Genomic DNA, 24139 nt, shown 5'->3' with positions numbered 1-24139 from the left:
AAGAAGTAGGAAATGGGGCATATTCCTCTTGGCAAAATATGTATTTCTTAAGAATTCCAACACAAGATGGAAGGAGTTATTGAAGTTTTGATGATTAAAAATTTTGAACCAAAATGTATTCATAAACTTTTCCAAAGTATTTTATTATAAATAAATGAAATATTTACTTATCTAGTTTCACACAAAAACGTAGGTAATCACAAGGGAGTAGAGCCAGTCAAAGGTTACACCTGCTAACTCTTACCAGAAACCCTTGAAATAATACTGTAAAGAACTCAATGAAAAAGTTAAAAATACTGTGCAGAAGTGACAATGGTGTCAGAAAAGCATTAAGATGGGAAAAGTATTTAAGCTTTCTACACTATATCCAAGAAGATAAACAAGTGTGAGGTATAAATGCAAATTAGAGTGGGCATATCGTTCTTGTGAAGTTTTGAGAGGACTGATATGATGATCCTTATCTTCATTAGTGAAAAAAAATATATGACACAAATCTGACATCATATTTCTTCTAAGGTTTTGCTTACAAGGCCAACTTGGGCCAGCTGGCAGCACTATTTTGACATCTACTATAAATATTACCTCCTCATCCATAGCATGAACAGCAGTCATATTTAAGCGGCCAGGAATTTGTGAAAGCCTTCTTAAAAGTCCTCCCACAGCTGTTTCCTTGGGTTTAATGTATGGTTCAAGCTCAGGTACATAAAACCCTTCAAGTGGTTGGTCAGTACAGCTATGAGCTGCTTCCCACAATCTGCATCCCTGTGAGGTGAGATAAACTTTCATTGTGAAGGTTATTTTCAAATCCAATACCTAATGAGATAAGAAAAAAAAAATATATAAGTGAACTTAAGTTCCTTGGTTTTTCATACATTTTGTAAGGTAATTTTTTTCATATTTTCAAATTATAACCCACTTATAATCTCATACTTTCAACATATTTAAAAATTTCATACTATATGCAATATTCTACATGGGCTACGTGAGCATCAAAAGCAAATTAATCATCATAATTATACCACCCATTCATACCATTTCAATTATTCAAAGAAAAGAAAAATAGAAATAATTTCCATTATATACTGAAATCCCTATGCAAATACAAATTCAATCTTCAAGACTTAAAAGGGCATTTCAAATCATATGCAGGAGAACTCCGCTTATTAAACTACCTGGAATTAAAGAGATGCGTTTACTTTACACTCCCCATTTATCGGTCTACCTATCCATGTCCTGAAAGCTGTCTTTCACTTCCCAAACCCTGCTAAACCCAATTACCTTGTTTTTACTCATATTTACTTTCAACTTTCTCCTTTCACACACTTTTATTAGTATTACATAAAGCTTTTCTAACCAACCAATAAAAATCTATAATTTACCTTGTCCTTATACACTGAGAGATGACCTTTCCCTCCTAAAACATCAGTGATTTGCCAATTCACCTTTGGTGTGTCATCAGAGGCTAATATTGCAGCAACCTTTTCACTAATACGCCTCTCTCTTTCCTCAATGGAACACATAGATAAAGCAGTGTTTTGAACTCGGCCTCGGTGTTTTTTTCCCTTATTTCTGGACTGGCTCGTATTCTTTTTTTTTCTGTCTGTTGATAGGAATCAATTTACATTAAAAATTTTGTAACTCAAAAAGAAATTACGTAGATTGCTCCTTCAGCTGGATTATATGCATCTTATATACAGTACATACAACATATTTTTTTTATCTATACAATTGCTTCTCCTACCTTAGCAAGGTAGCATAACAAATATCAAACAACAGACTTGTTTGCACATATCCACTTTCAAGCTGTCATGTATATTATAATCGACCATAGACTACCATCCACTATTAAGACCTGCAAACCATTCCATGCTTTCCCTTGACCACTTCATATGCCCTGGTGCAGTCCAATGACAATATATCGCCCCTTCTCCCATGTACCACATCGATCCAATTCATTCTATCCTATGCATGCATATCATCCTCTTGAATATTCAGGCCATGATACTCGGATTCCTCCTTCATTTCATCATTCTATCTACTTCTCAGTTTTTCCCCATCTAAGCTAATCTGTGCATGACAACATATTGATGGCATTTAGGAAAATGTATTGAACCCAAAAACATCTCAATCAAACCATCCAGTTACTCCCCACTCCACCTCATTAACTTTTGTCTACATTTACTCTCCTCTTTCTTTCACACATAATATGTCATCAGCTTCTGGGGCACCCTTCTGGAGTCTGCCACCAGAGCCATGTCATTTGCAAAGAGCAACTGATTCACATCCAATGATCTCCATACCCAGGATATTGTAGACCTTTGCATTTAGCCCTCCCACCACTTCATCTATAAATGGATGTAACAACTATGATGACATAACATATCCGACAGGGAACGATTAACCCTTCCCCCTTCCTACATGTGCACATGCCCTACTCTCCTTTTGAAAATTGCTTATGACATATTGTACTCATAAGAAACATTTTATGAAAAAATCTACTCCCATAAATCAGTATATATAGCAAAATAAACATATTTTCTGAAATCAGTTACCATAATAGAATCTAGCCGTACATGTGTAACCATCTATTTGTACAAACGGGCATAAACTTTACATTCACATGGCAACATCTCTTAATATTAAATATCTATCACACAAGGTTCTAAATTTCTGTAATGCTCAAAACATCCATCTTCACTTCATTAGTCCAATATCTTGACAATTTTACAACTGTTTTTACCTGTCCTACTTGACTCCTCTATTGTTTAATTTCATATTGAATGTTTAATTTCCACTGGGATAAACTAGTCCATGTGAACATTGTCGTAACCCTTAACAAACCTACAGAGAGTCAAGTTATCCTCCTAATCATTTTGCCTCCTAATGTGGGTCTGTCTAATGATTATCCTCTTTATTTTAAAATAGATTCACTACAAAAGTGACTAACACCTTTCCAAAAGCCTTGAAATTCTCAGTAACTTCAAAACCTTCACAGCCAAGCTATCATACCAAAACAACATAGTTTATTCTGGAATTTACATTAACCTCTAGTCAGACAACAGATGACAGGTAGCTCAATTACTTATAAAAAACGATGGAACATTTTTTGTTATCACACTTCTTTGACATTTCTTCTAACAAAAACTTATTGCCCCTAATTCCAATTACAGTCTCCATTTCCTTGTTTCTGGTTACCATACAAAAAGACAAAAATATCAAGTTAAACTTGGCATCCCTCATCAGCTAGATCATTTGAGTCACTCAGCTAGATCATTTGAATTACTCACAACTCAACCTCCTCACATTCAGTGCTCCCATTACACATTAATCTGAAACAATGTGATTACATTTTCTTTACTTTTGCTCAAAAGATGGGATGAAGTATTTATAAAATTATGCACTGAGTAACAGAGATGAACATGTAAATGTACCCTTCTCTGCTACAAAGATTAATGATAAATCTCAAAATTATGAATTTAAGCTATTTCACACCACAGTCAACACTACCATACTGGATATTCATGTCACTGGATTGAACCAGGGCATGTGAAGCATCTGGGGTAAACCATGGAAATTTCTGTGGGGCCTGGATGTGGAAAGAGCTGTGGTTTCGGTGCATTATTACATGACAGCTAGAGACTGAGTGTGAACGAATGGGGCCTTTGTTGTCTTTTCCTAGCGCTACCTCGCACACATCAGAAGGGACGGGGTTGTTATTCCATGTGTGGCGAGGTGGCGATGGAAATGAATAAAGGCAGACAGTATGAATTATGTACATGTGTATATATGTATATGTCTGTGTGTGTATATATATGTATACATTGAGATGTATAGGTATGTATATTTGCGTGTGTGGACATGTATGTATATACATGTGTATGTGGGTGGGTTGGGCCATTCTTTCGTCTGTTTCCTTGCGCTACCTTGCTAACGCGGGAGACAGCGACAAAGCAAAATAAATAAAAATAAATAAATTAAATGTATATATTTTAAATACCTGTCTCTGGAGGGGGAAACAAAATTGGCTGAGCCTTTCTATCCTCTTCCACAATTTGGTCTAACCCAAGGGTTAACAACTTCTCTTCCCTGGAAGCTCTTGCTGCAGCTTCTTCTTCAGCCATTGAGCGTGAAAGAGCCATGGCCATTGCCAGATCAGGGTCTTCTTTGGCTGCTCTGGTAAATCTCTTTGTGTTTCTTTTTGCCTGAAGTATGAGGAAATATGATGTTCATTTTTTTTAAAAGCAAGTTTGTCCTACACAATACATATAATAAAGTGGCTTTAAAACATACAGGGTAAATGTTATACATGCTTATATTGAAATCCATACCACTGCTCACCTTATCTGCTGCTACTTTCTCTATGTCTCTGTGATTAATTGTTTGCTGGAATGGAAGAGGCAGACCAAACTGGCTCCTTTCCTCAACTTGCTTTTCTAATAACTTTGACACCAAAATTAATTGTTCTGAGGTTAGACCATGACCTTGGGCACAGCTTTTCACATGAGACTGGCGCTGGACCTTAGACTTGAAAGACTGGAAACAGAAACAGTTTGAAAAAATAAATCTATACAATGTTTACATACACAGTACATTTGTCTGTTAGCAAAGGAGAAAACAATGATGTCTAATGAATAGAAAAATTTGGGTACAGAAGACAATATTTGGACCAAAATATGAGAAATAGATATGGCTAAGACTACTGCAAGTATGAAGAGTTCAGAACTCTGCTCTGAACTCTTCAAGGCTAGAAAAGTATATGAAAGAATGTCTATGTACATGCCATTCTGCTGACTTCTGAGAGAATAATAAATATAAAAAGACATCCAGACTTATGCAACAGACCAAGTGGCATACCTTCATACATACAGGACAGGGGAGCACTTGACTGCCTTCACTTTCCCCTTCTTCTTCCATCTTTCCATGATTTTCCTCTTCTTTATCTATTGTACTTGTGCTTGCTGCTGGCTTTTTGTTGCATCTTTCTTTGCTTACCTTAAATCTTTTTATGCATTCTTTGAAGTGGTCAGAAAATATGACACTAGGAACAATATGTTTGCAAAATGGACATAATTTTTCTAATTCTGAGCATACAGATTTTTCTAAGTCTATGAGAAATTTTTCTTCACCTACTTCATCTTTAGAGTCTTGTTTTAGACTCTCAGACTCCAAACATAAGACATGTGACTGGTTAACAAATTCTCTACTGTTTTCATCTAAGAACTCTGAATTTTCTTTTCCTTCATGCAAAGGTAAATCACTTAGGGAAGCATCTCTTGTACCACTTTTCCTGAGCCTACCTCGAGGCCTAAGAGGTGCAGAGGAGTCTTTGGTTCTGAGCTTCTTGGGAAGTCTAGAGGAAAAAAAAAAATATTTCAGTACACTATACTCAACAAAATAAACACTAGCATTTCCTTTATATTAACAAGTCTCTTTATCCTTCAAGGTATATACATTTTATAAAAAGTTATATACATTTTATACACTTGCTCCAACTTTTATATGAAAGCTAACCACAAAATGAAGTGCATCATTGATAGGGCACTTGGTGGTACAGTTAAATTTTGTTGCTTCATGGCAAAGATTGTTTAAAAATACAATACTTAAAAACTGTCCTAAGATACACTTGCTCCAACTACAAAACTGATTCAAGTGTAATAAATAAGTGCAACTCTTTGAATGGATAATAGTAACTCCTTATGTTCCTCAAGTTCTATTCTTCAGTATCTAATTACAATGGTACATAAACACTGATACAGTAAAACTGATAAATGAAGTCAGGGTTTCATAAATTCATCATATTCAAATGTATCAGAGTAAAAACAGTGAACATCAGAACTTATAACTTTGAAGTTTAAACCCAATCATTACAAAAATTACATATGCATCAGTGTAACACCCAATTACATTAGCCCATACACAAGCCAAGAAAGATGAGAAACAAGTGCCCAGTCATAAGGACCTACACTAAACAATAAAGGGAAAGCCAGACTTGCCTTAGTGTACATCATATGATCTTCAAAAATAACTCTAATCCTGCAAAAATAATGATAACCATAGCTCTTTAAAATCAAGAAGGAAAATTACCTGAAAACAGTGGCAGCATCTTCAAAATCATCCATCATATCATGTGGAGATGTTTCTGACAAAATCTCCAAATCCGCATCATTTTTTCTCTTGCGAGAAAGACGGGTACCCATACCAGCACTCATTTTGGGGCTTATATTATTTAGTTTTCTTTTTTCTACAAAACTTTACTATTCATTGCCAAACAAGATTTCATGGCAAAAGTAACTGGTAATTATTATAAATAAGTTTATTTAGGACATTCAGTCTGTGAATTAGTATATAAACCTTCTTACTATGGCCAGTGACAAATTAACATTGCTTATCTCAAAAAATAAAAAAATTTACATTAGACTATGAAGATACACATATCACAGACTATGCAAAAAAATATTTCCTTTACAACTGAAAATTTTAAAGAGCTTTCATTTTCAAACCCACATATATATATAAATGTATGTATGTATTTATAACACGTTATACTTTTTAATTTTCTTTTCAAGCCTTTATACATGGAAAATCTTAATGCTTTTCCTATGAAACAAATATTATCAGTGACCACTGTAATAATCTAATTTAAATTCCTTCATTGACACAAAATAATAATCTATGTTTTAAGCAGTCTACAACATGAATTATCTTTAACATATGCTTTTACATTGTGATAACTTAAATAATACAACTGTCCTCCTCTTCCTGTTTTTTCTTTCTCGTAGCACCTGAAGAAAAAAGTACAGACTCTGACATCTGAAAATGACGGATCTCAGCATCCTCACGGTCCCTAATATTTCTTTCTTGAATCATCTGAATTAATCTCTGCGACTTTGTTTGGTAGCTGTGGAAAAGGAAAGAAAATGTAAGTAAAATATGCTTAAGCTAATCCTAAGCAACCACTAAGTATGCCATTTTGTAATAATCTGTCATCACCTGCAATCCCAATTCTATGGGGCACATGAGGTAAATCATGTCTGTTTTGCCCATATCCCAATCAGGGCTATCTCAAATGAGAGCAAAACTTTGCATAAAAAGAATGAAGAAATTAATTTAAGCTTCTAAGTTATTTGTTGACCAGACATTTAAGGTGAAAAGGTCATATGACAAGGGAATGATGAGAGCAGAAAGAAAATTTCACAGCTTTGCTGTTTGAGGAAAAGAGGTACTATCATAATGGTAAGCCCATGTGTGGCTATTCCCCATAAAAACTTTGGGAAGCAGCAACAAGTCATATGCCATGGGTCCAGGATTTTGTGGCTAGGACACAAGCAGGAAGCTCACAGAAGCAGTGACTGAAATATTACCTATATGCCAGAAAGAGGGAAGCACAAAAAAATCTAAATGGGAAGGACGAAAGGAGAGTCACACAGGAAAGACCACCACTATTGAAACTGATAAACTCTCAAAAACGATATTAGGAGAAAAAAGGGTAAACTCCATAGATACACCACTAGCATAATGGCACTATCACCTAACCCAGCTTCCCCACACAAACCCCAAAAGCAGGACACATTAATATTGTCATATATACATTGCAGAATTTTGGCATCTTTGGGAAATTATTAGGCTGTACTGATTCTTATACGTGTGTCACCTTCTTTTACAATGGTTAATGCCACATTTTCCTTGATCTTCCCAGCCCTCCCCTACTATTTCTTATGGTGACATCAAGAATGGGAATGCCAGTTTTAATTATTTAATATCTTATCTTTACTCTTATGATATCTTTGTTGTTACTATAAAGATTTTAAAAAATTACGATATTTCCTTTGTTTACTCAATATCTAAAAAAAAAAAAAAAAATGATAATTTTCCAATCTTAACGCCTCAGTTATCTAGTAGATTCTATTGTAACTGAAATTTCATAATTTTGAAAACAAGCATCCCACTTACCTTGAAAATACCATTTTATTAAATCATATAATGAATATTTTAAGTCGTGCAGTACATGTCTAAAACACATTTATTACCAATCAGGATTAAATTGGCACGGAAAAGGTCATTCAAATTTGCATGGAAACTAGCTTTGGGAAATGGGTATTTGTGATTGAGGTGCTTAATGTAGTTCGTTGACATTAAAGAAATACCTACAGAGAACCTTTGTTATTTCTTTATGTTTAACAATATCTAAAATAGATCAGGGAAAATGTAGAGGTAACTGATGTTGAACAGGTAATGCACCCGTACACTAATCAACAGAATCTATATAAAAAAAAAACTTTATCACCTAATCTCCCAAGAAGTAATGATTTTCTTGTCGAAATGTACCAATCAAACTTAATTATATAATGGTCATACACATAACTCATTATGCAAAGCTCGTAACGATGCGGAGTCAAACTAGACTTGTAACACTGATACTGGCCACCAGTTACTTAAATAATTACCCTCCAAAGCTGTAAAAGCCTAACAAAGTGAGTGAAATGTGACCATTAAATATATGTGACTTACTGAAAAGCTGCAGCAAACAGCCCTGACACTGCAAGAACGGCCAGTGCCGTACGATGTCTGAACTTAATTGCTGGTGTTCCCTTCAAACGACGATTATAGAACGGGTCTTCACTGCTCATTATCTTGTTGTTAACTTGACACAATCTGAGCTTTGTGCAGTAACACAGTTACCTACTCGACCTCACGAAACTTTGAGGAAGATAAAGGTAACTTATTTGAGTTTCCCTTATATTTTAAGTGCCGCCGTCCACAGCGCCACCTATCATTACCCGACCCAACTAAAGTGAATACAGAAAGTGAAAAAGCATGAATAAATGTAGCATCCCTCAAATGGGTTATTATATCATTTATTCTGACTGTTAGGGATGGCTGTTTGAGGTTTGTATGTTCTATGAGGGTGCGCATTCATAATATATATATATATATATATATATATATATATATATATATATATATATATATAGAGAGAGAGAGAGAGAGAGAGAGAGAGAGAGAGAGAGAGAGAGAGAGAGAGAGAGAAATTTTGATTAATAATTACTCATGAAAATTACCATTTTTCTTCATGCCTTGAATACCATTTTCTATTACTCATTTTAGTTGAGTCTATCAACTCATTACAATGTCTTACAATCACACTTGATTTTGTCTTGACAGTGTTTCATGTTTGATTCCTCATTTCAGTCTTTTTTTCATCAAAATCTTTTTTCTTTTTCATCACATTTGTGAAAGCATTGAAGGTTTACTGTATTAAACTAGCTGTGTTCAACAATATTCTTTCAATTATTGCAATAGTAATGATGAGAAGTTTGTGTTAAAATTTAAACACAATGTATAGACACACAACTAACAAGTACATATTTGCATGGATAATTCTAACAGTCATGAAGTATTTCTAGTGTAGATATGATTAGTACTGCCAGTACCCAACTAACCTTGACAAAACTGAATCTAACTGGTGTTGGTGGTAATTTACTTTTTTGTTCTGAAATTTTTTTAACCACATACACTAAAACAAGAAGTGGATCATTAGATAAAATGTAGTAAGTAATCAATTTTTTGTTGTTTAATAGATAAAAATGTACAATGGCAGCTCAACAATTAAGACCTTATTCCAACACTTTTCTGTTACGGGTGTTACAAAACATCTAAAGTAGTTTTATAGTCAGATTATAGTAGTGTATAAAAAAGGTATAATTCTGAATTGCTTTTATTCATTATATGAATAACTTTGAAATTGTAGGGTTAATACTTTGGACTGTGAAAAAGATCTGAGTGAAAAGGTAAGGGGTTAAGTTTAAGCTTGCTCCTGGGGTAAATAGCAAACCATCAAATATCAATTTCTGTTTAAAATGGAAGGATGAAAGGCTATAAAAAGCAATGAAAATTATTATTTTATTCATATGAAAAAGCTGACAAATTCATTTGTATGTGAGACACAAACATAAAACTATTCCATAACACTCTATATTCATTCATGTACTATAATATACAGCATAAAAATTAATAAATTATTATTATTTTTTCGTTTTACTTGATCGCCATTTCCTGCGTAAGCAAGGTAGCACCAAGAAACAGACGAAGAAAGACCCATCCATTCGCATACACATGTATATACACACACGCACATACACATACAGACCAACATGTACATATATACATACACACATACATATGTGCACATGGACATATTCATACTTGCTCACCTTCATCCATTCCCACCCCACAGAAAACAGCATCACAACCATCTGTGACAGCAAGGTAGTGCCAGGAAACAGATGAAAAAAGGCCATATTCGCTCACACTCAGTCTCTAGCTGTCATGTGTAATGCACCAAAACCAATTCTCCCTATCCACATCTAAGCCATGGTTTACCCAAGAAGTTTCACTTGCCCTGGTTCAGTCCATTGACAGCACGTTGACCCCAATATACCACATCGTTCCAATTCACTCTTCCGTGCATGCCATTCACTCTCCTGCATGTTCAGGCCCCAATCACTCAAAATCTTTTTCACCCCATCCTTCCACCTCCAATTTAGTTTCCCACTTCTCCATGTTCCCTCCATCTCTGACATACATCCACTTTGTCAGCCTTCCTCACTCATTCATTCATTCCATATGTTCAAACCATTTTAACATCTCTCTTACCCTTACATTACTTACTTGATCAAACCACCCCACACCACATATTGTCCTTAAACATCTCATTTCCAACACATCCACCCTCCTCCGTACAACCCTATCTACAGCCCATGCCTCGTAACCATATAATATTGTTGGAACTACTATTCCTTCAAACATACCCAATTTTGCTCTCCGATTTAACATTCTCTCTTACCATATATTCTTCATTGCCCCCAAGATGAAGTGAAGGAGGCTTTGAGGTATTTAGGAGGGTGAGAAACATGCAAGGGACAGAATGAAGCACAGTGATGCAATATCTGGGAGTCAATGCACTGGCAGATTGGTGAACCAGGGCATGTGAAATCATCAAGATACACCATGGAAAAGTCAGAGGGACTTGATTTAATACACTACATAACAGGTATATAGTGGATATGCACAAGTGAGGCTGTTATTTGTCTGTTACTAATGATAACTTGCTGCACTGGGAGAAGTGCAGCAATGTATAGAATAAAAAATATTCAGCAAGTGAGAACCTTTTACTGTAGCCATATAATCAGCAGACAGAAAGTCACACTCTCGAAAGCAGGCCATCATTTCCCTGCTCTGGTTAAACCATTTAAGCTTACCTGGATCAGCCCTCTTAATCAGACTGGACTTAATACCATTCTTCTCTCTCACACTGTCATTTCTTACATGATCAAATCATCTCACACTAAATGTTAACCCAATTAATTTTTCTTTTAATACATCCACTTTACTCCTTTCCCTTGCAGTCACATACCAAAACTCACATTCGTACAATATTGCTAAAATTACTGTACCTTTAAAAATATGCCCATCTTAGTCATTACAGACAATGACCTCTCCTTCCTTGGTGCACCCAAGATCATAACCTCTACTTCCACCACATGACTTACTTAAACCACTACGGTCTCATCAAATGCCACATCCACTATCACTATCATTAACTCATTCTCAAATTTCATGAGGTAGATCAGGTACATAAAGACTCTGAAATCAAGAATAAACATACAAGTAACAAAAGAGTGTATGTTTCCACCCATAATGGCTAACTGTGTGCGAGCTGGACTGTACAGCAGTGACAAAAGCATCATCAAAACATCTGATTATTACATTGCTGCTCTTGCCAGTATCAATATGTACTGAGTAGCCATAGGTCTAGTGCAAAATGCACAAACTAACCAACATGTATACTAGTTACAATAGATATCAGAATACAGAAACAAAAGAATCACAAAAATGGGAGGCTCTGTGCATCATAGTTTTCATAAGTCACTTACTCTTCTTGAACTAAGTTATTTCATTTATGTCAAGAAAATGCTACATAGTACTATAAAATACACACAAACATGGCACAGATTTTACAACATAAAGTTTATCCATAAAATCAAGGGACAGAAAGAATAAAATATGTAATATGCTAAATCTAAAACTAAAACACAAAAAGACTGCCTGCTCCTCCCACCATAAATCCAAACTGCTATATATCACCAATCAGCTCGCACCATAATTCCTAACACTGTCACATCTTTCTACCACCAATTTGTGGTTTAAGCTTGGTGTTACAACCTACAATCATTACATTTCCCTTAAAGTATGTACGAGTTTTGTGTATATTTTCACGTAACAAGAGGGTGAATATTGGGTCTTAGAATACAGTCTCATTTTTACGAAATACACCTTTTTTTGCATGGATTCACTTAATTCAGCCACTTTTCTGTATGGATCCCCCATGCAAATCTAGGAAAGGGTGTATCCATAAGTGGAAGTAATATGGAATAGTCTTCTTCTGATCAGGAGCTTTCCACAAATGAAAGTTAAAATATTCTGAAGTAAACTTCAAAAGAAATATTTACACTATCACACATGAACATCACTTCTTTAAAGAGGAAGGTGATACCAATTAAACTATTTTACTATTTAGAAAATTTAGTTAAACTTAGAGATTAATTCATTTTCCCTGAGTTTGCGAGTGGTATTAAAGTCTTCCATGAAGTTCTGCAGCACAGTCAAAGCCTGTGTTCCTGCATCTGCTGTTATTTCTTTAATTTTAACCATATAAACTGAATTCATGTAATCCATGAGTTTCAGAAACTGTCTGCCATAAGCCTGCTGAAGGCAAGCACCTGCAGTATTCAAAAAGTTGTGAAGAATTGCAGCAGTAACACCAGATGAAGGTGGTAAGGAAACAAGTCTTGCTAATAGTTCCCAACCCACAACTGGTGCCTGTACAGGAAATCCTTGTCTTTTACTTATCATGGCTAAAACTAGTCCATACATCATAGCACAATTACCCATCCGACCAATGTACGAATCAATTTTTTCATTATTTCTAATGCCCTTTGCTTTGTTGAAGTCTTCTTCACTTTGTCCATCTTCTTGAACTGGATACAAGGGTACTAAATATGGACAAGTGTTAAAAACATGATACAAAAAAAGATCCCACATTCCTGGATGAACTGACACTATGTTCACTAAGAGCCATGAATAAGCTGCAGCAGCAGCAGCAGCTCCTTGCTTATCATGCCCTAATTTTACTATATTACTCGTGACCAAACTCTTTACATAATCTGTTAAAATTGGATCATTGTTTGTAGAAACTCTTCCTGGGTCAACAGTTCTACCAGCCAGAAGTGATAACAACTTTTGTAATTTTTCTCTGTTAATTCTATTATCTGTCAGATTAAGTTGGTTAACAATGCTCGCTGCACGGTTCATCTCCAAGCGTTTGGCCTGACTTACTTTCTCCTGAACATTCAAGTAATTTTCTACCTTCTTTTCCAATTCTTCCAACCTGTTGATAAATTAAGAAATATTAACAAAAATGCTAATCAAAGTCTAATAACTGTTATTCATTCAATTTATCCTTCAGTCTTGTTATAGAAAAGTGAAATATAGTCTCAAGTTTTTAAGCTGTTGCTCATTCCCTTAAACTTACCACATATCACATTTACTTCATAATCATGGTCTTCCAGAAATTTTTCTTTCATGCAAAATAAAATTTCACTTAAATCATATGTAGTGAGGTGCTTTGCATTATGCTGTAATGGATGGACAAATGGATAGGATGACTGTAGAGAAGATGATTAAGAGGGTATACATGTTGAAAGTGGAAGGAATAAGGAAAATGGGAAACCAAAAAGGAGATAGAAGGATGAAATGAAAGAGGCTCTGGTCCCAGAGCCTTTGATCCCTCACCCATTCTACGTTTCAATTCTGCTTCCATGGTTGCATTTGCAGCCGTGTCCACTTCTAGGTATCTAAACCGTTCCACTTCCTCCAAATTTTCTCCATTCAAGTTCACACCCCAAATAACCTGTCCCTTTGCACTGCTATACCTAATAACCTTACTTTTATTCAAATTTTACGCTCAACTTTCTCTTTCATACTCCCTCCCAAGCTCATAAACCAGTTCCTGCAGCTTCTCAGACCAGTGTCATTAACAAACAACTGACTCACTTTTCAGGCCCCTCAACCACTAAAGACTACATACTCACCCCTCTCCCAAAGACCCTTCCATTTAAATCCCTTACCACCCCATCCATACATCAATCAAACAGCCATGGTGACATCACACATCCCTGCCACAGACCCACCTTCACCTGGAACCACTCAACTTCCTCTACACCTACTTAAACATATGCCTTACACTCTGGATAAAAACTTCTCGATTCTTGTAGTAGCTTTCCACCTACACCATGTACTAGTAAAAGCTTTCACAACACGCTTCTATTAAACCCACTGCATGCTTTCTCTGGATCCATAAATGTATCCAAAAAAATCATTTTTTGTTTCTCTGCTTATTTTTCACATACATTCTTTTAAAGTTAATACCTGAGTCAGACATCCTGTACCATTCCTGAAACTACATTCTTCCCCCGAACATGAGAATCTCTGAACATGCCACTTTCCTATACAACATACCAGGTACACTCAACAAACCTACACCTCTGTAGTTCAAACACTCACCTTTATCCCCCTTGCCTTTTCATAATGGCATTATATATGCATTACACCAATCCTGTCACTTCACCCTGATCCATACATGCAGTGAAAATCCTAATTAACTAGTCAACAACATAGTAAACCCCTTTCTTATGATATGCAACGGCAATGCTATCAAACTGTGGCTGCCTTGCTACATTTCATCTTATGCAAAGCTTTTACCTCATCTTCTCACCTTCACCAAACAACTCTTCATGACTCTCACTTTGCATATCTCCATGACTCCCTCCACTCAACACATATATCCTCTTTGCCAGTCTCTCTTTGTTCATTCTTTCCTTATGACCAAAGCATTTCAGCACATATTGGTCAGCTCTCTCAATCATACACCACATAACACTAAACCTGTCATTCTGTACACAAATCAACCCACCCCACACTATATATCATCCTAAGACATTTACTTTCCAATAAATCTATCCTCTTCCATTCTTTGCATTAAGGGCTCAAGACTGAAAATCATAAAACACTGTTGGGACCAATATACTTTCAAACATATCCTACTTTGCCATAACAGACACAGAGCCACTTCAGACACATGGCATATAGGTAGTGAATTAAATACAGTGGTATGGTCAAAGTGGAAAATATATTGATAAATCATTACATCATTCATGCAAATTAAACCCCTTGTGTCAGTACAGCCATGTAGGATGCATGGCAGATGTGATGTTGGCAAAGATGATGGTAGTTTAGTCAAAGGCACAAGAAAAAGGTGGACCACAAAAGACAAGGATAAACGTTGTGGTCTACAAGTATTTCACATAAGGATGCCAGAGGAATGATTTTTTATGATACACAATGGAGGTGTTTGTGTGTGATGCCCGAGGAATGATTTCTTATGATACACAATGGAGGTGTTTTGTGTGATACCAGAGCAATATATTGAGACATTGGTCTCACTTGGAAAACCATCTTCATTGTAAAAAATCTAGAAGCTCTTGTGTCAATGTGGCAGTCAGCATACACTTCAGCAAACTGGACCTAAGTTGAGGATGTGTGTGAAATGAGGTGGTTGAGTGTACCTGATCTGTGGGTTGAAAGTATTTCTTCTCCCTTACACTGAACCTGCACTTGTTTTCAGTATCTTTAAAAAAAAGTCCAAGATTTATGAATAAACAAATGATGTCATGAACAATTTCAAATACAATACAAACTTCTCTATGTTCAAACCTCTTTTTCCCAGCAATCATTACAAGCACATCATATCCTCCCTCCTGCCTCTGTTCATTCACAAGTTTCTCCTGTTCTTTTTTTGCAGCCTCTTGTTTTTCCATTTCCAACTGGGCAGCAGCTTTCTCTGCTTTTTCTGCTTCCAATTTTGCTTTCTCAGCTTTTTTCACATCTGCACAAAGAAAAAACATGGATTGTCACCTAAATCATCATGATGTTTCCTCCCTTGTGTTGAACTTAAACAAATACTGCCACATAAACTTATGCTTAAGTATAACCCATATGTTTCTAGTATGAAAGAATACAATAGGTAAAGTAAGTGATATGAGGCCTATGAAAAGGTTGCAATATGGTTTGTCATCTTTTATGATAGTGCATAGCACTTATGGCTCTAGAAAAGGCATATGATAAAGTTAACTGGAAAGCCCTAAGGAAGCTCATCCTGTATGGTGTGCACAATCAAAACATGAATGCCACAAAAACCTTTTGTGATCAAAGAAAGCTTGCATGAGAATACATGGTGTTAAAGGAATGCTTTGGTACCATGGCTGTTTAGAGCAATATGCCAGATGACAGCGAGTTGGGGCAACAGCAGTATACTGGTGATAAAACAAAACAGAAGTTATTCAAAGGCTACTGTACATAAATTGTACCTCTGTTGCCATAATCCCTTTCAGGATTATTCTAACAACAGTAGTTACAGGCTGAATCTTCCCACTTGTGTTTGAAGGATCTCATACATCATACATGAGAGATATGTGTAGATGCTAAATGTCACCTCCAATTCTATACAGCATCATGAAATATTAACAAGGCTCAGTTACCCAGAGATAACTAAGGCAGAAAGACACCACATGCTCCCCAACCTGGGCTCAGACCTTACTATAAGTGCAAATAAGAGAGATTATCAGTGGTTCAGATGACAAAAACAGCCAACTAACATATTTACACATATGGATATCATGTGGTTATTTTGAAAATAAGAAAGTAGGCAATGAATGGTCTCTAGGTTTTTGGCAAAGCTTATTTTATCCTTTACAGAATAATGTCAATGTTAATGAAACTAAACCCATTTCGGTGTAAATTAAACACAAGCTTCATTAGAAAATAATTGTAAGATTAATATTCAAACCTACTGCACAAACACCAGAGGTGGATGAAAGATTTTATGACCAGTTAGCAAAAATTCATAATGAATGTGATTCCATTTCAAAGGGAGATTTCAACATATCAACACTGAATGATAAGAATCCCTTTCAGTAGCTCCTGTCATGGACTCTACACAAATGTTTTATTCTAACTTTAACTGTAGCTAAGTAGAAATAGCAACCAAACTCTAGATTCAACACTGTATTAATAAAATCATTTACTTAGTGTCTGAGTAATGGCATCTATACAGTTAAGTCCTTCCTGAAGAGAATTTTGAGCTTCATCAAGCTGCTTCTGTGTTGTAGTATTTTCATTGGCACTATTCAGGATGTCTTCTACATGGCTTATAGTTTCATTCAGGAATCCCTCAGTCTGTGAATCTAAAGTTTCACTGTCCTCAAACTCTCTGAAATGCAAAGAGTACTGGTTTCTACCAATTTCTACATCCATGAAATAAATTAGCAGATAAAACAGGCAGTATTCAAAATATTTCAATTAGGAACTATTACCTCCTTATAACGTACCCAAGCAACTGACGCATCTGTGTCAACTTCGTAATATATGATGCCTTGGCACTATGCAGCTGGTTTACAAATGCTCTCCTTTGATCTGCAAGCTCATTTTCTTTACGCCGGGTATCTTCTACAACCTCCAGTAACTGTGATGATCTTTTAGTTGCATATTGGCGGTATTCATTTCTGTGCATCAAGATATTTAGAAAAACTTAAAATAAGTATTCTATTGAATTCTGAGTTGCTACATTTCATAAAAAAGTTTTTTTCGAAGGATGGAAAATGTTTCTCTACTGTAGGTAGAACACTATGATATAAGTGTAAATGATTTTCAGGATAACAGTAGTGTTTACTTACTCACACTGCTTGACAGCTTGAATAATATCTTCGTTCTGCTTTCTAAGTCGACCCTCCTCAAGAGCTAATTTCTCATCTCGTTCAAGATAATACTGCATCATTTTTTCATCATAATTTTCACGAATCTCAGACAATTTCTTCAGATATGCTGCATGATGTGCTTTAGATCTTTTCTGGAAAAGATGTACAATTTCTGACTTTCATATATGAAAATAAACTGAAAAAGTTTTGTAAGGAAGAGGTGGGATAATTTTTTTTTTTTTTTAATGTTAAAGGCTCCAGTCAAGGACAAAAAGCCACATCAAAGCCAGGCCCTAATTGAAGTATAGAGAGAATAATTAAATGAAAAAAGAAAACACAGGAAAAAACTTTTATGAATTTTTGAGAAAGTGGAAAACCTGTCTTTTGAAATGTGCCAGGTCATAAATATTGGAAAAGGCATGAGAAGGTAAAGCTCTGACATGTAGGGAAAGAAACAGTTGTCAAAACGGCCCAACCATGAGTTGCAAATTATTACGGAAAGTGCCAGCCTAAGCATGCCAAACTGATTTGGCCATTTGTAAGGAATGAATGTAGCAAACTGAGGAAATATAGGAAACAAGGGAAAACTGAGAAGATGGAAGGCTGGACTGAAAGAGGCTCTGCAATACACAAGCCTAAATATTAAAGAATGCACAAGATGTGCAAGGGACAGAATTAATTGAATTAATTTAATGAGAGGTGACATGCTATTAATGGCCTAAACTAAGGCATATGAAACAGTCAATGCTAGATAGAATGTACAAATAAAAGGAAAATTTTTTTTACTATACTCTACATCATAAATCTAGTGAAATGTGTGAACACTACTAACCCAAACTGCTTGTTTATATTCTTCTTCGAGGGACATTTCCTCAAGCCGTAAAGCAAGTCTGTATTGCTGCCGAGCTGTACGTGCTATGTCTAAAGAATCACATCTAATCTCCTGATGTAACTCCTCATCTGAATCCATACTGAAAAATGCCAAACTTATGTTTAGGAAATGTTATATTTACTTAATGTAATAAAAATCTCTATTATATAGCTTTTGCTTGGCATTTACTGCAGGAGAAAGCATACAGCAATTTCATAACAGTCAGTCTATGCACACAGGAAGTAACAGGCTGATGCACATGTAAGTGCTGGTGTCTACATTCAATGCAAAATGAAACACACCATTCTTCTTAAAATCTAAGTACCTCATAAAAAAACTGTCTGAGATCGAATGGAAAGGACTGAAATACTTGCTGATGTGTCCTGCCAGTGCAATTACCTACCATGGAAAAACATATTTTGTCAGTCTTACAAGTAAGAAAAAAGGCAGAACTAAAAAAAAATATTGTACATACAAATCACTGCATAGGAAGTAAAAAACAATGAACATATAAAAAGGAAACCAATTGCCATGGAAATCAATGGCTGGTCCTTAACTAAGTATGTGATGTGAATATTATGACCCAAAATGAAACATTAATGTATGAGAGGTCATTCTCCCTTTTTCAAAGTAGTAAACGAAACTTCTTTGACACTGATGTCATCTCTTCGTTTGGGAAAAGATTATAACTTACACAAGTGAGACAACTATTAAAAAACATTTTGATTCTATAGTTGTGGAAAAGATCTACATTATAAGTTTTTCACATTTATAAATCTTGTTGCACATCTCTAGTTTATGTTATGTATAAATATGTTCTGCACTTACATTTCTTGAAGAATATTAGTGGTAGTTTCATCTTCAACAGTACCGGGTGTATGTTCCTCTTCCACCTCATCATCAATTCCAAATGAAAATCCAGGCGAGATGGTAATTCTGCTTAAGTCTCCAACATCTTTTAAGCCATTCCTATTATACTCTGAATCCTAAAAGATATTGAAAATATATACAAAAATTTCATAATTAATCTGAAATTATAAAAATCTCATATTGGGGTTATTCTGCTTTTATTTACGGCAACAAAAAGACTGGTAAGTACCCTCATAAATATGGGAATCTAACTAATAACAGCCTGTAAATGTATTATCCCAGGTACTGTTCTGAATTTTGCTTCATTTTGCTTTAGTATTTCACTGAGTATTATTACATTTCACAAGACTAATCCTATCATCTTTCGTATTTCACTGAGTATTATTACCTTTCACAAGATTAAACCTATCATCTAAACCTACATCTTCCCATTAGCTTCTACACCTTCCAGTACTGGGTTTTTGTGGTGCAAAATTATGACATATATAAGGAGGATTGGAGGGACATACCTATTACGAGGGAATCATTAAAAGAAAGAATAAGATTTTAAACCAAGAACATAGGTATCCTTTATTCTGAAGAATTATCTCATTTTATCCAAATACGATTTTTGTAAGATGATTATCATAACTAGTGTTTCACCTCTTACCTCAGGGTTTCCTGGTCCAAAATCTTTTGGAGGTTTGTCCCAGTGTTTCAATCTCTTGCTATTTCTCAAGGCATTTAAAATATTGTTGAGACTCGTTGGATCCTCGTCTGCCATAGTGATTATCTTTTTACTAAAGTCCTCTATTCGTTTATAGATGGTCGGACTCATTCACTTATCTAAAGACCCAAAAATTTCATCCTACCACGTCGTAACACAATCTTACATGCTCAACTGTGTAAACAAAAGTTGCATGCAACACTGTCGCCAGTGAGCGACCGCCATACAGTAACGCCACTTTACCACCCCAGCCACTCCTGAAGGCTAGGTGAGCAGAACACGCTCAATTTCCACCAAAAGCGCTACATTCATAGATAATATTTGTTATGATAAATATTTTCTCAATTTTTACATGTCGAGATCTAAGCTCATCGCCTGAAATCCTCATCAGGCACCAGGCTTAAGATGAAAGAAATGAAGAAAAAGAGTATATATGCAGAAGCAGGAAAAAATCTACTCCAAGTATATAATTACAATAGTACTGTATAGGGATTTAGTTATCCCATTCGCCTACCTTTTTATACCATAAATGTATGTATTTATATGTTTTTTTCCCAGTTCTTGCATAACTTTAAGTTTGTATTTTCTATCCTAATCTCTTCCGGAGACCTGTTCTGTTATAAATGTTTTGAAAATTTAACGGTTGTGATCAGATTACACCTGTCTTCAATGGCAGGCAAATTTGAGACCTTTTAATTCAGCTATTAACTCGTGTCCCATTTTTTTTCACCCTCAGGACCTTTACCATTATCGTGTTGAGTTTCGGTAAGCTTTAACCACGTAGGTATATTGTAGTTTGATGTACATATCCTTACCCACATGATTGCATGCTATGATAATGTCTCATATTTTCTAATTTGCGTCTTTGGCTACAGGTTACATTATATTTTTTCTACCTCGTGTTTTTTGCATGGCTGTTATTTTGAAATAAGTATGAAAACGGCAAGAATTATTAGCACTGTAGAAGGAATACCTTCCCTCAGGCTTGAATGTTAATGTTCCTTTACAGTTTGTTCATGTTGAACATAGGCACGGATTGACCATCCATGGTCCAGCATTGCTAAGCAACCGGAAATTCTTTAACAGCCATCTTATCTAACCTTATTCCAGGGAACGTGAATCCTGTATGTGCCACTCCTTTTGCCATAGATATTACAAAACAGAAATTACAGGAAAAGTTTCTACAGCACCAGTTCGAAGCGACGCATTTTTACGTTTTTGTGCGCCATCATTAATGAACAAGAACTTTGGTAAGTTAGTCAGGTGTGAGTTCTATGTGGCTTAGACCCTCGCCGTATTATGTATATTGATTAATCATTAAAGGATATAAGTTGTGAAGTGAACGACGACGTAACTACATTACGAACACAGCGCTCTTCTTTATAACAAAGTTGTGAATTGATTGTGCTATGATACCCTGATTCACCATAACCTTCGTAGCCTATATGAACCTTGGACCGGAAATGGGGTCACTCACACGGCCCACTGGTTCCCAAATGATTGATTTAGTTTTGTTATATATTCATTTATATGGGAAGGAAGGAAGACGTTTGACGGAAAAAAAATCGATAATAGAATCTTAATGGGTAAGAATTTCACAGCAAGCTCAATTTGATTAATTCGCTTATATTGATTTAAACAATGCGAAACTGTACACATATCCAAGGTCTATCTATCTACTTTCTTTTAAAGCTTTGCCTCTGCCCCGCTGCACCCATATTGTCCCATCAACATATAATTAATGAAAGTAAAATAGGCATGCCATTTAAATGTCTTACTCACCCCTACGGAACAATTACAAAATGCTTTGGTTTAGAGCGAAATATTTGGAAATCAGGAGTATCAGCATGGAAGACTTTTACAACCAATATCATGTTTTGAGAAGAAAAAATATATATAACCATATTGGACAAGTTCCGACGACTGCGGAAGAACCGATTACATTCACTTTTTTACATTCCCAATTCTCGCTTATGTGATCTCCTGCAAATGAAAAGGTAGAAGATGAATTATTAATCACCGTAGATTATGTAGGACCTTTAGCTAACTTATAAAACTTAAGTTGATCAACAGGAGCAGAATTATCTAACTTCATATCCATTTGTTTACAATTTACATGTTGCAGGTGTACAATAATGCATGGCTTCAATTGTAGTCAGAATTAAAGGTTAGACTCAACTTCTGATTTCGCATTTCACTACAGGTATGATACTAAATTCAATGGCCATGTTAGAATGTATTTTTGCACGGTATGAAAATGACTCGAGACGTTATAAATTGTAGATATAAGCGATAACAGGCCACTCATGTGGTGGTACACCTTATCGACGCTGAGGTGAATACTACAGAGTCAGCAGTGGAAAATATTTTGTTGGCATACTGTTGTGTGCTGGGATATTCTACAGCACACGTGTTGAAGGTAGGGATTACATATTGGGTTATGGATGCTGTTTAATAACATGGTACGTCTGTGCATGGATGGCAGCGATTTGCATAGATATGGCATGTCGTACCATTGGAAATCTACTTGAAACTTGTATATGTTGCCTTCCCTAGTGAAAATTATGAATGCCGTGGTTGATGTTTATATGTTTAGATACATTTTTGATTGTATGACAACTTCGCATAACTGCTGGCACACTGACTTGGGACAGTGAACCGTAAATACGTTTCACAGCGCAGTATATGCATCGTAACAAATGGTTATGAAATTATTGCAATCACTTCTATGGTTTCATTACAGTCCCACAACACTTATATTACTTGCATGTAACACCACCTGCCTTATGTCACAGTGTTTTTTTTTTTTTATTCAAGCTCCTCCCTCTTGCCACGTTTCTCCAGGTTTCTTCCAACGTCATTCATGAATGATATAGTTCTGTTTAGGGTTAATCAAGTCAGGCTCCAGCACTGGCCTCATGAATGGCTAACGAGTATGTGTATGTGGAGTAGGAGTATATGTATTTCATTTACATAATAAATCAAGATCAAGGAAGAATGATTAGAATTATTACAATATTATATAACTAGTATGGAGGGCTGTGAACATTGTTGAAATAGCTTAGTGTAGTTTAAAGTACAGAAAGTTAGCACATGTGCATAGGTAATGTTGAGTTGAATAATGTAAGAGTATAGAAGGTGAACACATGATAGGGAAAATGTTGCATTAAACAATTTTATAGTACATTAGGTTAAACACCTGCATAAATCAACAGAACCTATAAAAACTTTTAAAGCTTCCCCTGCTAGCCAAAGTTTACCTTACTTTTTATGTTAAGAATATGGTATGGATTCCATTTACAAGCAGTTTTTTTTGTTATATGAGATGACTCAAGCAGTTGAATCCCTAATCAAGGCCATCCCATTAATGCTATATATATATATATATATATATATATATATATTTTTTTTTTTCATACTATTCGCCATCTCCCGCGTTAGCAAGGTAGCGTTAAGACCAGAAGACTGAGCCTTTTAGGGAATATCCTCACTTGGAAAGGATTACAATTTTGTGTGTGATCAAGATATTCTTATGAGTCCATGGGGAGAAAGAATACTTCCCATGTATTCCCTGCGTGTCGTAGAAGGCGACTAAAAGGGAAGGGAGCGGGGGGCTGGAAATCCTCCCCTCTCATTTTTTTTAATTTTCCAAGAGAAGGAACAGAGAAGGGGGCCAGGTGAGGATATTCCCTCAAAGGCCCAGTCCTCTGTTCTTAACACTACCTCGCTAATGCAGGAAATGGCGAATAGTATGAAAGAAAAGATGTATATATATATATATATATATATATATATATATATATATATATATATATATATATA

At 35.6% G+C, this 24139-nt stretch overlaps 3 protein-coding genes across 8 annotated transcripts in view; 1 reads left to right on the top strand and 2 right to left on the bottom strand.

The window, feature by feature from the left end:
• mus312 (mutagen-sensitive 312) overlaps positions 1–8776 on the bottom strand; it is a 30409-nt gene extending 21633 nt beyond the window's left edge. For all 3 annotated transcript variants that reach the window (XM_071683342.1, XM_071683343.1, XM_071683344.1), the window contains exons 1-7: positions 8509–8776; positions 6085–6898; positions 4855–5350; positions 4339–4533; positions 3998–4202; positions 1380–1600; positions 583–762 (exon numbers count right to left, since the gene is read on the bottom strand). In XM_071683342.1, coding sequence (XP_071539443.1) covers positions 583–762; positions 1380–1600; positions 3998–4202; positions 4339–4533; positions 4855–5350; positions 6085–6209 — 1422 coding nt within the window. In that variant the 5' untranslated portion in view covers positions 6210–6898; positions 8509–8776. The remainder of the gene's footprint in view (positions 1–582; positions 763–1379; positions 1601–3997; positions 4203–4338; positions 4534–4854; positions 5351–6084; positions 6899–8508) is intronic.
• Positions 8777–9888: 1112 nt separating this feature from the next.
• Positions 9889–20571, bottom strand: LOC139760325 (uncharacterized). Its single transcript, XM_071683335.1, has 8 exons — positions 20261–20571; positions 19570–19727; positions 18703–18841; positions 17850–18022; positions 17505–17678; positions 17202–17386; positions 15832–16003; positions 9889–13447 (listed from the first exon to the last, which is right to left on the bottom strand). Exons 1-8 carry the CDS (start codon positions 20426–20428, stop codon positions 12583–12585), a joined length of 2034 nt encoding a protein of 677 aa, XP_071539436.1. The 5' UTR covers positions 20429–20571; the 3' UTR covers positions 9889–12582.
• A 386-nt stretch (positions 20572–20957) lies between these two features.
• The window catches only part of LOC139760326 (inositol-tetrakisphosphate 1-kinase-like), a 42696-nt gene continuing 39514 nt past the window's right edge, over positions 20958–24139 (top strand). Inside the window, exon 1 of one of the 4 annotated variants that reach the window (XM_071683340.1) lies at positions 20958–21082. Coding sequence is in view for 1 of the 4 variants with exons in the window: in XM_071683336.1 (XP_071539437.1) it covers positions 22307–22314 (8 nt within the window). In the remaining 3 variants the exon portion in view is untranslated. Of the gene's footprint in view, positions 21083–21330; positions 21568–22291; positions 22315–22589; positions 22737–24139 lie in introns of those variants that run through there. The other 3 variants (XM_071683339.1, XM_071683336.1, XM_071683338.1) reach the window with 3 other exon arrangements.

The sequence above is a fragment of the Panulirus ornatus genome, chromosome 36, assembly GCF_036320965.1.
Source record: "Panulirus ornatus isolate Po-2019 chromosome 36, ASM3632096v1, whole genome shotgun sequence".
NCBI classification, from domain to species: domain Eukaryota; kingdom Metazoa; phylum Arthropoda; class Malacostraca; order Decapoda; family Palinuridae; genus Panulirus; species Panulirus ornatus.
Note: the sequence above shows the minus strand (reverse complement) of the source record. Positions and strands in the feature narration are given on the sequence as shown.

Excerpts from the sequence above, each read along its gene's own strand:
- LOC139760325 (XM_071683335.1), bottom strand. The coding sequence starts at position 20,428 with ATGAGTCCGACCATCTATAAACGAATAGAGGACTTTAGTAAAAAGATA. Across the intron at positions 19,728-20,260 it reads TTGGACCAGGAAACCCTGAG|GATTCAGAGTATAATAGGAA; the intron begins GTAAGAGGTGAA and ends AATATCTTTTAG. Across the intron at positions 13,448-15,831 it reads ATGATTGCTGGGAAAAAGAG|GTTGGAAGAATTGGAAAAGA; the intron begins GTTTGAACATAG and ends ATTTATCAACAG.